The sequence below is a fragment of the Salmo trutta genome, chromosome 28 (genome assembly GCF_901001165.1).
Source record: "Salmo trutta chromosome 28, fSalTru1.1, whole genome shotgun sequence".
NCBI classification, from domain to species: Eukaryota; Metazoa; Chordata; class Actinopteri; order Salmoniformes; family Salmonidae; genus Salmo; species Salmo trutta.
In genome coordinates this window covers 17,244,318-17,259,523 of record NC_042984.1, presented here as the reverse complement: position 1 = coordinate 17,259,523, position 15,206 = coordinate 17,244,318, and the positions used below count along the sequence as shown (strand labels likewise).

The following is a 15,206-nucleotide window of genomic DNA, read 5'->3' as shown; positions in this document are numbered from 1 at the left end:
GGTACAGTTGCCCTCCCCCAGCCTCTACCACGGTGTGTATTGTACTACATTCTGTTTCCAACCACAGCCCTTACAGAGCTATCAGCCTGTACCAGCCAACTGCCTGGGAGACGAACAGACAGACATGAGGCCTCTTACCCTTCAGCCCTGGTGCCACGTTTCATATACCCTGGCCCTTATCTGGCTCCCAGCGCCTTGGCATCGGAGGAAGTCTCTGTCTCATTCCACTTAATATGTTTAAGATGAATATGTTCCAAATAGCTTGTTGGAAATATGGGGCCTGATAAAGGCCGATCTGTTCTCAGACATTCTTTAGCCGTTCTAAATCATCCGTCCGTCTGTCGTCACAGAAGACAAACGGGGAGGAGGACAACGTTTCCTCCCTGGGCGTCTCTGTGTTCTCCAGTGGCCAAAGGTCAATGGAAGAACAGCAGGGTGTGCAGAGTGGAACTGGTGTAGTGGAACCTTCGGTGTGAGATGGAATGAAACACCATGGTAGTGTTGACCGATGACATGATAATTCCATGAAGACATGTACCCATGTACAAAAACAAACACCTTATCATAACAATAAGGGATTGACGTGTGGGTCTAGCCTGCTAATCCTAGCATGATTCAACCAGAGAAATTGGCCTGGGGACCAGGTCTGAAACAAGTGGAAAAAGACAAGCGTTCACAGAGAGTGGGTGAACTGCTGGGAAAGCCTTGATAAGACAAGAGTAATGTCTATCTATCACCTTCTATCCTTGGAGCCGTTCCCATGAACCGAGATCCACTCCAAAGTAGTGGAAAATCTCTTAATGAGAAAAGTCCTGGAATGTGTTCTCTAAAAAACATCCCTGTAAATTCCCAGAAACGCTGTCCCCTTTTCTGAGGTTTCAGTCAAAACTATAAATGGTAGCAGCTAATAATAACACAATTACTATAAAGAACACACACACCAGTCTCACTCAAGGCCTTAGATGTCAATCACAAACGGCAATCTCGTAGAGCCCATCTCAATCTAAATGAAAATAAATAGAAACGCAGACATAGTGTTGTGGATGCCAATAGTGAGGCTGAGGTCATCCCTGAGAGAGGCCCACTGTGACGAACGTTAGAGATCCTGAGCGTAGCTTTAATGAGTTACTGGTTAAGCAGGGAGAGGGGGGGGGAGAAGAAGGAACAGGAACAGGAGGCAGAGAAGGAACAGGAGGCAGAGAGAAGAAGACGAGAGCGAGACAGGATACTAAACACGGATTAGCTTAGTACTGTAGGGTAGAATTCATTGGGAGTAGTAGGGATGGGGAGCTGATGTGGGATGTGCAGGGTTCCTTCCTTCCTACCCATAGGATAGCTCAGCGTTATGGGGAGACCAGGCTGTAGCTGTAGATGTGGAACTCCTGACTGAGGATGCTGTGTTTGCACATAGCGGCCTATGGGGAAGAGAAGCGCTGTCTGGATCGCATTACACAGAGTGGGGAGGAAGAGCTCCCATCCCAAGATCCTTGTGCAATGTGATGATATTATAGTTCAAGACCAAGGTGGGAGAGAGAGAGATGGGGTGTGGTCGCCGAGCTGTTTTCCATTCGACGCTATCCATCTTCCATTACGCAAACACAAAGGCATATGGCGTGGTGAACACACTGACTCACACACTCAGCTGGACAGATTCACACGCACACCCACACAGCATTTAACACTGCAAGTCTACTGTGAAGCATCTGAGAGGCATTAGCTCTACAGAGGAAGGGAGAGAACGCTGAGAAAGAGAGCAGAGTGTATGTTTGCAGACGGCTCAAACCATGACCGTCATTGTGTGTTTGGTGTGGTGACGTTAAGATGAGGATAGACATCCTCCCTGCGTAGGAGAACCACAGCAGTCGGCGCAGCCTAGTCCCTTTGGGTCACTGGAACAGGGCGTGCCAAAATACTCTGTGGACCTCTGGCTTTCTGTGAGAATAAACAGATTAGATATCAGTGTCATCAACAAGGTGATGTGGTTTTAACACATAAATCATTGTGTTATAGTTGAGAGTTGAGCATAACAATATATGATCGTTAAACTGACGTGTTTTTCCCATAGTTGGAGACCAAGAGAATCTTAGAGGATTCAGCCTGGTGCACAGGGGACTGCAACCTTCAAGTGTTCCAGGAAGAGAACTCTAACACATTGGTTTTGACACGCGCTGATGGTAGGTTTCATTATAATGATAATCATAACAATATGTTTCAGTAATGAGTTTCTTTGAACGCTATAGTATTCTAATCTAGACAATCTGAATATTTCACTGAATTACCAAGAAGGTATCTTTCTAACTCCCATTGGTCTCTCCTTACAGGTGGTGTCAAAGAATTGTCAGAGAGCCTGGTCAGTGAAGGCATCAAGGGCCAGGTATGTCCACTTCAACACACTCATACATATGGGAGCAGAAAACTAGGACTATTTTCTTCTTATTCCCTGTCACTTTTAACAACTGTAGCTACTGTATAGTCATCATCCCCATAGCGATAGATGGAAGGGAAAATGTATTGATTCACATGCTATCTTTTATGTACACAACTCTAAATGGACTGCGACACAGGTACCATGATAGTTTTATAAGAGAGAGATATGGACAATGTAGGGAACCAACCAGGCAGTGGAATGCTATGCAGAGCCCCACTTCCAAATCACAATCTGGTTTAATATAAATAACAGGCTTGGCATAAAGCCGGGTAGTGAACTAACCATGACGTGAACAGTCCCCAGGCACCAGAGTGAGGAATCCAGAGCGATCCTATTATATTACTAGAGGGGCTGTCATAAACCCTAAAAGTTCCATAATGGGGACAAAATGGCAGCCATCTTGGTCAGGGAGAAATCCAAAACCAGTCTAATTGGAATTAATGGCAGTAGAGGCATAGGTGATGCATTTCCTGCTTTAACTTATGCAGGAAAATAAAAGTAGGCATGTGATGCATTGGCAATTGTAATGGAATTATAGTCAACCTAAAATATTGTCATTTATTTATAAATACAGTTTATATGGGTTTTATATACATTTTATGTATAAATAGCCTCTAAAATGTATGTAAAAGACCAGAAATGTCTCAGATTTTCTTTCTTTTAAAGCTGTGAGTGCTATTATATGATACAATATCAGTACTTGTTGCATTAACAACTTGTATAAGTCTTATCATCAACTAATTTTAGCCCGTGTGTGGCTGTGGCTTGACTGCATTGTTTGAATGGAATGTTTTTATGTTGTAAGTTCATTTGAAAAATGTACGGAATCATTCCTCTAAAACTGTCTGGCTAGCTGGCTAACACACATACAGTGCAGATAAATTCTTCACATTCATTGTTTTACATAATATCTTATCACAGCACTGGCAAACCATGATTGACCAACTCCCTGACCAAAATGGCTGATCTTTGGACCATCAGAAGAAGGTTCATGTCCATTCTAGTGTTCTAATTCCTAATTCTATTGAGGAATCTCCCATAGCTTCCCAGAGTCCCCTCCATAGATACAGCCAGTGTGGCATGGCTTAACCCCTAGTAAAGAAATCCTATAGGATTCCAATTTTAAAGATCCAATAGAAAATCCTATCAGATTTTGGAACCAGTCCCATTGGACTCCTATAGGATTCTATCCTAGAGGATAAAATCCTGTAGGATATGTTCCAAAATGTGATAGGGTTATCTATTGGATTTTTAAAATTGTAATCCTATATCAGGCATTCTCTCAACCAGCTTCATGAGGAATGATTTTCCAACAGTCTTGAAGGAGTTCCCACATATGCTTGTTGGCTGCTTTTCCTTAACTTGTGGTCCAACTCATTCCAAACCATTTCAATTGGGTTGAGGTCAGGTTATTGTGGAGGCCAGGTCATGAAAAACAAATGATAGTCCTACTAAGTGCAAACTAGATGGGATGGTGTATTGCTGCAGAATGCTGTGGTAGCCATGCTGGTTAAGTGTGCCTTGAATTCTAAATAAATCACTGACAGTGTCACCAGCAAAGCACCCCCACACCATCACACCTCCTCCTCCATGCTTCACAGTGGGAACCACAGATGCAGAGATCATCTGTTCGCTTCTTCTGCGTCTCACAAAGACACGGCGGTTGGAACCAAAAATCGCAGATTTGGACTCATCAGACCAAAGGACAGATTTCCACCGGTCTAATGTCCATTGCTCATGTTTCATGGCCCAAGCAAGTCACTTCTTCTTATTGGTGTCCTTTAGTAGTGGTTTCTTTGCAGCAATTTGAGCATGAAGGCCTGATTCACGCAGTCTCCTCTGAACAGTTGATGTTGAGATGTTCCTTGAATTCTGTGAAGCATAGGTAGCTCTGGGTCTTCCTTTCCTGTGGCGGTACTCATGAGAGCCAGTTTCAGCATGGCGCTTGATGGTTTTTGCGACTGCACTTGAAGAAACTTTCAAAGATTCCAGATTGACTGACCTTCATGTGTTAAACTAATGATGGACTGTCGTTTCTCTTTGCTTATTTGAGCTGTTATTGCCATAATATGGACTTGGTCTTTTACCAAATAGGTCTATCTTCTGTATACCACCACTACTATGTCACAACACAACTGATCGGCTCAAACGCATTAAGAAGGAAAGAAAATCCACAAATTAACTTTTAACAAGGCACACCTGTTAATTGAAATGCATTCCAGATGACAACCTCATGAAGCTGGTTGAGAGAATGCATGATTACATATGTGTTATTTCATTGTTTTGATGTCCACTATTATTCTACAATGTATAAAATAGTAAAAATAAAGAAAAACCCTTGAATGAGTAGGTGTGTCCAAACTTTTGACTGGTAGTGTAAGCAGGCAAAGAGATAGAGATTGTGCTCTGGAGAGGCACTGTTCCTTTACAGTTAACTGGTCTTTAATCTTGATTGAAGTTTACCATAAATGTTTAGGTTTCTGTGCCATATTTAGCTGTGAGATTGTCCAATAAAGCTACATAAGATTATTTGTGCTAATTTCCTGTACATGAACAACCTTATATTTTGGCCACATTGAATTGATGGTAATAACACATCCTTTTTACCTCAGATTAGTGATATTAGTGTCAACGTTTATAGTAATCACAATGACACAAAATCGATTGCTTAAAAAAGATCAATATCATTGGTTTTGTACTGTTGATTTTGTCATAGGTGCCGATGGTTTCAGGAATTCCACTGTTATTTTCAAACTCAAATGGCAGGGAACATTTGGGTGCTCTCTGTATAAAAGCCTCACAGCAATACATGGATTTGAGAGTCAAATTATCACTCAAATAACAGGCAACTCTTGTCACTGTTGATATCCTATGGCGGATCGTGATTCGTTGAAGTTAAATAACAAAGCAAAAAAAACAACAACAAAAAAACACTTCCATCCAACATTCTAGAATTTAAATGACAGCAAATTCTCTTCTAACCAGTGATATACAAATTATTCTCAGATTCAAACCAGATACACTGTGGCCTTTTGAATAGTGTTAATTTAAAGAGCGCATACAAGTTTCTGCTCCGCTCTAGTGATATCAATATGAGTGATTAACAAATTGACAAAGTGTTGCATTTCTCTTTTCGTTTTGGCGACCCCCAATTCAAAATGCATCACTCCAAAATGTAGCTGGTTGTCTTCAGCCGGTTTTCCTTTAACAAGTAATGCAAACAATATTTCCATGTGGTTTTTGAGTTGTGCTAGTTTCAACAGCGCATACAACTTGATTTATCAATATGAGTGATTAATTGCCACTTGTCAAAACAACAGGGGTTTTGGTGCATATGCAGTTTATAAGATGCTCGTAAATATCATGCCCTGACCATAGAGAGCCCTTGGTTCTCTAAGGGCTCTCTATGGTTACTAGGGGGGTGTTCTAGTCTTTTTATTTCTATGTTGGTGCTCTTAGTATGGTTCCCAATTAGAGGCAGCTGATGTTTGTTGTCTCTAATTGGGGATAATACTTAAAGGTTCCCTGTTCCCACCTGCTTTGTGGGATATTGTTTGTGTATGTGCTTGTTGCACCACGTAAGTCACGTTTCGTTGTTTGTTTTATTGTTTTGTTGGAAGTTTCACCGTGAAATAAAATGTGGAACTCAAATCACGCTGCGCCTTGGTCTGTCTCTCATCACGAACGTGACAGAATATCCCACCAAAAGAGGACCAAGCAGCGTATTCATGAGGTAAAGGAGTTTTGGACATGGGAGGATGTCATGAGTGGATGCGACACCCTTCCTTGGCAGGAGTCGCAGAGGACTCAGGAAGGACAGCAACGACGCCGGGGACCGCGGCTACAGAAACCCCAAGATTCTTTGGGGGGGGGGGCACAAGGGGTGGCCAACTGAGCAGGGGGGAGTGCCAGAGCCCGCCTGGGAGTCGATGGAACAGTGTGAGGAAGGATACCGGAGAATGGGGTTAGCTAAGAGTATGCGGCAACGCAGGCGTTTGGAGGAGTGTGTCATAAGTCCGGTGAAACCTGTGCCGGCTTCACGCATCTGGCCTCCAGTTCACCTCCCCAGTCCAGTACGTCCTGTGCCAGATCCCCACACTCGTCCTAAAGAGTCAGAGACCGTCAGGGAGGCAATGGAGAAGTTGGGGGAGACAGAGATGAAAGAGATGTTGGTCAAGTGTGTTCTGCACAACATTAGACCTTAAGATTCTGTCAGCAGTATGGTGCGTCATTGGCCAGCTCTCCGCACCCTCCCGGAAGTGCGTGTCACCAGTCCGGTGACACCTGTGCCGGCTCCACGCACCAGGCCTCCAGTGCGCCTCCGCAGTTTGGTACGTCCTGTGCCAGCTCCCCGCACTCGCCCTGAAGTGCGTGTCACCAGTCCTGTGCCGGCTCCACGCACCAGACCTCCAGTGCGCCTCCCCAGTCCGGTACGTCCTGTGCCTGCTCCCCGCACTCGCCCTGAAGTGCGTGTCACCAGTCCGGTGCCACCTGTGCCGGCTCCACGCACTAGGCCTCCAGTGCGCCTCCCCAGCCCGGTACGTCCTGTGCCAGCTCCCCGCACTCACCCTGAAGTTTGTGTCACCAGTCCTGTGCCGGCTCCACGCACCAGGCCTCCAGTGCGCCTCCCCAGTCTGGTACGTCCTGTGCCTGCTCCCCGCACTCGCCCTGAAGTGCGTGTCACCAGTCCGGTGCCACCTGTGCCAGCTCCAAGCACCAGGCCTCCAGTGCGCCTCCCCAGCCCGGTGCCACCTGTGCCGGCTCCACGCACCAGGCCTCCAGTGCGCCTCCCCAGCCCGGTGCCACCTGTGCCGGCTCCACGCACCGGGCCTCCAGTGTGCCTCCCCAGCCCGGTACGTCCTGTGCCGGCTCCACGCACTAGGCCTCCTGTGCGCCTCTACAGCCTGGAACCTCCAGCGACGGTTTACAGTCCAGAGCTTCCAGCGACGGTTCACAGTCCAGAGCTAGCTTCCAGTGACGGTTCACAGTCCAGAGCTTCCAGCGACGGTTCACAGTCCAGAGCTTCCAGCAACGGTTCCAGTCCAGAGATTCCAGTGACAGTAAACGGCCCGGAGCCTCCAGTGACGGTCAACGGTCCGGAGCTTCCAGTGACGGTCCACGGCCCGGAGCTTCCTGCGCCGGTGCGATGGCCAGAGCCTTCTTCTGCGCCGGTGCCCAGTCCAGGCACGGCGTCCAGTCCCACTCCAAGGCCAGAGCCTTCCTCTGCGCCGGTGCCCAGTCCAGGCACGGTGTCCAGTCCCGCTCCATGGCCAGAGCCTTCCTCTGCGCCGGTGCCCAGTCCAGGCATGGTGTCCAGTCCCGCTCCATGGCAGGAGCCTTCCTCTGCGCCGGTGCCCAGTCCAGGCACGGTGTCCAGTCCCTCTCCATGGTCGGAGCCTTCCTCTGCGCCAGTGCCCAGTCCAGGCATGGCGTCCAGTCCCGCTCCAAGGCCGGAGCCTTCTTCTGCACCGGTGCCCAGTCCATGCACGGTGTCCAGTCCCGCTCCATGGCCGGACTCTTCCTCTGCGCCGGTGCCCAGTCCAGGCATGGCGTTCAGCCGGGCGCCATGGCCGGATCTGGGGTCTGGGCGTGGGCTACGACCCGCCCCGGAGCTTTGTGGGATATTGTTTGTGTATGTGCTTGCTGCACCACGTAAGTCACGTATCGTTGCTTGTTTTATTGTTTTGTTGGAAGTTTCACCGTGAAATAAAATGTAGAACTCAAATCACACTGCGCCCAGGTCCGTCTCTCATCATGAACGTGACCGTAAAAAAACAATATAAGCAATATGATTACTTTTGCGGCACATGTATGTGTAGGTTGTACATTTAGGTTTTCAATATATCAAACTGTTTATTGATTTGGACACTTCAAAGCGCTCTTTTGACACTGGGCTATTTATTAAAAGTTATTGTCAACAGGAAGCAGGAACAGCATCATTTTCAACTTGTGTTTTAGGCATATAAATTAACTTTCATCATTCATTTCCAATAGTATTCTACTTAATTAGGTAAAAACTGCAGAATGACTCCAAAAACGTGAAGTGATTTATTTATTTTGATGATCTACCAGAAATCATGGAAACGGGGTTGACTTGCCTATAATAAGGCACATATATTTAGCAATAACAAACAAGAAAAACATGTATAATCTGCTATAACAATACAGTGCCTCAAAAACAACATACAAATGGCTACAACTTAGCTAGCTAGTCAACTGACAGGCAAAATGTGGTTAAAAGTAGTTTCTTAGCTAGCATAAAAACAAGTGTATAAAATGCTGTACAATGTCGAAAATATGACACAAGGAAACAAATGCTGTACTTATTCTGTGCATTCACGCACAGGTAAGGATTAAACGGTTAGAGTTATAATGTTAAAACTGAGATTCTCTGCCCATACACAGGTGACTAGCTGAACTTGGGAGTCAGGCTAATTAACAATGTGAGTGCATGATAGCTGTGACGTCATCAGTCACTCTTAAAGATGCACTATGCAGAAATCGCGGTTTTAGTCATGGCCGACGACTGCAGAAGACAGGCGTTCGAACTGGAGAGAAGGATTTTTGAGTTGGACAATAAGTGCGCCAGCCTCAGAACCGAGAAACAAGATGATGACTATTTACAGAATGCTTCTTCGATACAGACAAAGGGGGACAGTAACAGTCTGCCTAAACTGCTTTAGGATTACACTCAGGTGATCCTGGACATTACGTTCTATGAGGAAAACAAGCTGGTGGACCAGGAGTTCCCGGAGGACTGCTCACCCTTTAAGATCCAACAGCTGCGACAGGACCTCACAGAGCCAGAGGTGCTGGCCGGGAGACTGGTTCCGGCCCAAGAGGTGCAGTCAGTGCTGGGGCTAGAGGTGTTAGAGTGCCTCTACTGGAGACGTGGAGTACTGATTTACATGTACTGCCACACACTCCACCAACGCAAGCAGTGGATCAAGAAGAACAAAGCCATTTTCCTCAAGTGTCTTCAGGAGGGCATATGTTACCTGATGAGGATGCTGCATGTGAGAAACTCCGTGAAGCTCAACGATGGGGTGGTGTTTCACAACTCTGCTACCGCCAACTTCCTGGCTGAAGGCATCTTCTCAGACACCCACATGCTGATGATGATGTACATAGGGGAGATGTGTTTCTGGGCAGTGAAGTACGAGGACTGCAGCGTGGACATTGGGACGCAGATCCTGCACAAATACGTGCTAGTCTGTGACGCCCCTCTTCAAGGCCAGGGCTGGAACACAGAGAATGCCAAGGAAATCCTAAGTATCTTACAGGGAACCAAGGAGGGCTATGGGTGCAAGTTTCCCTTAGGCACTGATCTAGGATCAGATGATCAAACCCCAAATTGTAATGCTGCATTAAGGGAGGAAGAATGGATCAGTGCCTAAGGGAAATGATGGATCAGTTTCTAGGGTCAACTTCTTTCCATTCTGAAAGGCTCCGGCTGACTGGGGGTGTGAATTTTGGTGCAAGGGTAGGTGAAGAATGAAGGGCTAGGGTAGGGAGGGATGTTAATGAAATGTGAGTCTCCCCGTCTCCTGCAAGAAGCACTTATCTTCCAGTTTTCAGACTGTTGGTTGGGCATGTGTTTTGCTCTGAGAATGTGGTAGAATAATAATTATATTAAAATAAGAATATTACAAAATACATTGAAAAATAAATTATATATATATATGTGCAGAAATCGCTCAGCCATTTCCTGGTTGCTAAAATTCTAATAGTTCGCCTAATTTCAGTTTGTGACAAAACAAGCAAGTATAGTGTAGATAATCAGTTCAGTAGAATGTCGTTTACTCTACTGGACTGTATTGTATATGTTTTATTTGAAACATTTATTTGCTGCATTTGTCATTGGCTTGCAAGTAAGGTCACACATTTGCTGAGCCGTACTTGAAAACAGCCCATGTCTTCATAGTTGACACATTCCTGAATTAATAATTAGTTAGCTAGTTTAGCTGTTTAGCTTATGACGAGATCGGCTAACGTTAGCTAGCAAGCAGGCAAACATACCGACAAACAGATGAGCTAGCTTGTAAACAATCTGATACATCATCTTACCTTCTATGTCGTGAATGTTATTTTTCTTGTACTGCTTTTGGCACCCTGACGTCTTCATCTGTCCATTTTTCAATACTTATACTAACTTATCGGTGGCACATTTCGCAAGTGTATGGTCCATCTATACACCATCGTTTAGGGACAACAACTTCCAGATTTTTTCTATGCTTTTGTTTATGTCGAAATCCAATATGGCCGCCAGCTGAGCCTATTGTGTTTTATAGGTGTTCCGTGTGTGTCTTTGCGTATAAAACTCTATAAGATATGTCCTAACATTTTTTTTTAACTGGAGTCACTATGATCCCACTGGGCACAGACATCAGTTCCAGTCTATTTTTGATTTACATTTGGTTGAGCCAACTGGCATGAATTCAACGTGAAATCAACAAAAAAATTCACCATGACATTGGATTTAGTTTCAAATTGGGATAAAAAAAAAAATCCCTTACATTGACTTTTTGTAAATCCAATCAGTTTTCCATGTTGAGTCAACGGCACCACATAGGGAAAAAAATGCTTTAATGACGTGGAAACAAGATTTAATCAACCACGTTTTGCCCAGTGGGATATGGCTCCGTCTATTACCAAAGATCTCTCTCTATCTCTGTCTGTCTGTTTCTCTCTCACTGTGTGTGTGTGTGTGTGTGTGTGTGTGTGTGTGTGTGTGTGTGTGTGTGTGTGTAGCTGGGTGTAGTGGAGGCAGCTCCTCAGTGGGGAACACACACTCCCATTGTGCTGGTGCCCCTGCTCATTACTGGCCTGCTGCTGGCTGCTGCCATCATCGGATGCTACTATATGAAGAACAACCGTGGACACAACGCCAAGGGCATGAGGCTGGTCAGTTCACCTTCTATCTCTTACTACACTGGCTGATACCCAAAAAACGACTTGTTTCTGGTTGATTCTACCTCTAGGCCTCTAGGTGTATTACTCTAGAGCTATTAGCATGTTTTCTAGATCTCATTTGTGTATGACTTTAGCTTGTAATTAATTGGTTGTATACTACTTTATTATACATTTTAGCACCACTGGTTAACCTTGAGCATAGGCCAACTGTGCCGTGGAGCAATGTAATGAGATGATGAGTGTGTGTTTGGTGTGTGTGTCTGTGTACGTGTGTGCATGTATGCATACAACTGTTTCATCTCCTGGTCAAAAAGCTACAGCTACTTTTCTCTAAGACCAGTCAGTAGTGATGTCACATGATAAAGACCCTCCACCAGGTATGTGCCTCAGAGAGTAACAAAGACAGTGCTGCTAGTGGAGGAAAGACATCCATAATGTTTGTTTATCATTGACGAGCAGCCTGTTGATGTTGACTGTGTGTGTATGGTGTGTGTTTGTGTATGTGTGCAGGCTGAGGAGGCGTACCCAGTCGATGAGGAGAACCACGGAAACACCCTGGTGTCTGTTGCCCCTCTCAACCCCCCTGAGATCCTGGAGAAGCCTGCTAACGGGGACTCCCAAGAGGCCGCCAAGACCCAGCCCCCTCCCACCAACGGCCACTCCACCACCAAGACAGCAGACACAGAGCTGTGAAGACCCCTGAGAACACCTGGAAAAGAATGGATCAGATCCCACACCCCTCCTCCAACACCAACCCTTCCTCCCCAGAACACCCCAGAGACCCCATCCTACCATGGACATTAGGGACTAGAACTACCCCTCTTAACCCTCACATAAACACTCCTTCAGACTCTCTGTGAGCCCCACTTCGACTACATGCCTCAACAATTAAAATAGAGGGACAATCCCATGGTAAAGTAGCCATAAGAATACAATGAACAGGTGTTGATGATGATGTGAATGATGATGATGCCGAGGGCTGTGTCCCTGTCCCTGGGTTGCTGACGTCATACAGGGCTGGAGACTGGGCCAGGGTTAGTACTGGGTTGTGGGGAGGGAGTGTTTTATGTTGTCAATCACCAGTGGCTCTAAGACTGCAGCTTGGGTCACATCAACCATGTGGTCATTTTCAATGCCCAGGAGGGGCCCTGCCTACACATGTCATCAGGTTTTAAGCTTCCTTCCATAAATCCTTTAACCATAAATTGAAGCACACTACCACTCAAATTGGTCCTCAGTTGATCATAAAAAGGAGAAAATAAAATAACACATTCTTGAATCTGTTTACAAACTTATCAGAGTGGAAGCTGAGCTAGTTTGGTTGTGTTTGTGTTATTGTGTTCTGTGTGTGCGTGTAAGGAGTGTTGCTGTGTGTGTAAAAGCAGTGTGTGTTTGTGCTTGTTTTCTGTGTGTACAAGCGGATGTGTGTTGGCATGTGAGTGTCTTTGTGTCCGTGCGAGAATGTACATGTGTGTCAGCAAAAAAATGTAGAATACAATTTATTAAAATAAGCAGACAAGGTGATTGCTTGGGGAGATAGGTCCCCAGTAGTGACCTGGAGAGGGGTCTTCTTTTGGTGCTTAATGTCATTGTATCAATCTGTAGGAGACGAAGCAGGAAGGAATTCTCCCCTTCATTACTGCAAGCTAAACCCAGATAAGCCAATAGCCTGACAGAAGTTAGAAAAACTAGATCCACACAGTGTCACAATGGTGACTGCTGAAAACCATACCAGACTTATGTGTATAAGGTCTGGGACACAGTGTCGTGTATATAAAGAGGTCAGATGTGCCAGTCCTTTTAAATAAGTCAGTATTATTCTCTTTTTAATACCTTTGTAACAGTATATAATTAGACACTTAATACATACAGTATTCTACGGAACAATGTTATATAATATGATGTTTCTGTTTTGTTTTGTTTTTCTGTATTCACACTTGCTTTGTTCTAAGCCAAAGAAATCCTTTTCACCAGCTTGCCATGTGGAGATACTGTATACTGTATAGGGAGGAGGAGTGATCATATGGACAAACTACTTGCTGCTTTTTGTGACATCAAGGTAGTGTTTGGGTCTCTTTTAGTGTGTGTTATACATGCTGTTAGCCTAGTTGCCCAAATATATGTTGTTCAAAGCTTGGCAATACTACATTTTTGCAGAGTGGCATTCTTAACAACCCAGCCCAATCTATTGTTAAAGTACACTGTATACACAGCAGGGTGACTTCTTGTTTACAAATATCTACAAGCAGAGTCGCTCCGCTGGGTATGATGAAGTCATATTGCTGACCTTTTAAATCAGGAACTAAGGGGAATGTCACAATTTGCATTATACATAACATTACAACACTATGTTTATTTTTAATAAATTCAGCAAAAAAGTGAGTACTGCTGGGTATCTAACTGGAAGAAACTGCCGTTTTCGAGAACATTTCAGCGCATAAGTGTTACTTTGCTTTCAGTTCTATTTTTAACTCATTTTCTGTATTTTTTTACATTCCAGAATGACTGTTTTAATTCTACTAGCATCCTAAAGTTCACGATAAGAATACATTTTGGAAAATAAAATACATTTTTAATAAATCATGACATTTTCATCTAATTTCCTGTGTAAAGAAAAGTTGTAGCCCTCTCAATAACTTAATTAGATACTTCTCTCTATACTTCACTCAGTCCTATCTGCTGTGATGGAGGGAAGATATACAGGCAAGGTTTTGGCTCGGGGGAAATGTGTTAAAACTCAACTGCGAACACGCACGCACACACACACACCATGGTATCCCATGCAGCCCATAAGGTCACACAGCTGGTTTGCATAAGCAGTAGTTATGACATCACTTCACACAGTTTTGTCTTTCAGTGTTTGGGTGGGGCAAAGAAAACATCCCTCACACAGCTGTCTCTCTGTGTTGATCAGTACTGATCATGTTTTGTGATATCCAAGTGCCAGACGGGTTAAGATTTGATAGAGAAACGAACAAGTTTATAATTTCCACTCTCTTTATAGACAATTTGTTAGATGAGAGTGCAAAGTATTTCTCAGACAATCGTGAAATCTGTACGCCCAAGCTATATTCAGCCCTTATTTTTGAATCTGACTTTTTCTGTCACTTCATCTAGTAGACGGTTGGATAGCTGCCACCATCTCCGTATAATCACAAGACACCCATGTGACCACACAGCCCCATCCAAAAGGAAAATATTAACCCAAGGCCGTTAATTAAATCTGCAATATTAATGTGCCCTCAGACAAAGAGCCACAATGTGTCCCAGAGGCTAGACTAGAGCGACGTCATGCCTGGGGTCAGTCTAGTCCACAACAATTCTTACTTTATAGAGATGCAGTTCAAGTCGGAAGTTTACATACACCTTAGCCAAATACATTTAAACTCAGTTCTTCACAATTCCTGACATTTAATCCTAGTAAAAATTCCCTGTCTTAGGTCAGTAAGGATTATTTTAAGAATGTGAAATATCAGAATAATAGTAGAGAGAATTATTTATTTCAGCTTTTATTTCTTTCATCACATTCCCAGTGGGTCAGAAGTTTACATACACTCAATTAGTATTTGGTAGCATTGCCTTTAAATTGTTTAACTTGGGTCAAACGTTTCGTGTAGGCTTCCACAAGCCTCCCACAATAAGTTGGGTGAATTTTGGCCCATTCCTCCTGACAGTGCTGGTGTAACTGAATCAGGTTTGTAGGCCTCCTTGCTCGCACACGCATTTCAGTTCTGCCCACAAATGTTCTATAGGTTTGAGGTCAGGGCTTTGTGATGGCCACTCCAATACCTTGACTTTGTTGTCCTCAAGCCATTTTGCCACAACTTTGGAAGTATGCTTGGGGTCATTTTCCATTTGGAAGACC

General features: G+C 44.6%; 2 protein-coding genes across 2 annotated transcripts in view; both read left to right on the top strand.

The window, feature by feature from the left end:
- LOC115165643 (uncharacterized) overlaps positions 1-13,924 on the top strand; it is a 48,875-nt gene extending 34,951 nt beyond the window's left edge. Inside the window, exons 6-9 of the mRNA XM_029718898.1 lie at positions 2,066-2,174; positions 2,322-2,374; positions 11,180-11,332; positions 11,852-13,924. Of these exons, the coding sequence (XP_029574758.1) occupies positions 2,066-2,174; positions 2,322-2,374; positions 11,180-11,332; positions 11,852-12,034 (498 nt within the window). The 3' untranslated portion in view covers positions 12,035-13,924. The remainder of the gene's footprint in view (positions 1-2,065; positions 2,175-2,321; positions 2,375-11,179; positions 11,333-11,851) is intronic.
- On the top strand, positions 7,932-10,087 carry LOC115165644 (UPF0600 protein C5orf51 homolog). Its single transcript, XM_029718899.1, has one exon. It carries the CDS (start codon positions 9,337-9,339, stop codon positions 9,823-9,825), a length of 489 nt encoding a protein of 162 aa, XP_029574759.1. The 5' UTR covers positions 7,932-9,336; the 3' UTR covers positions 9,826-10,087.
- Positions 13,925-15,206: the final 1,282 nt, after the last annotated feature.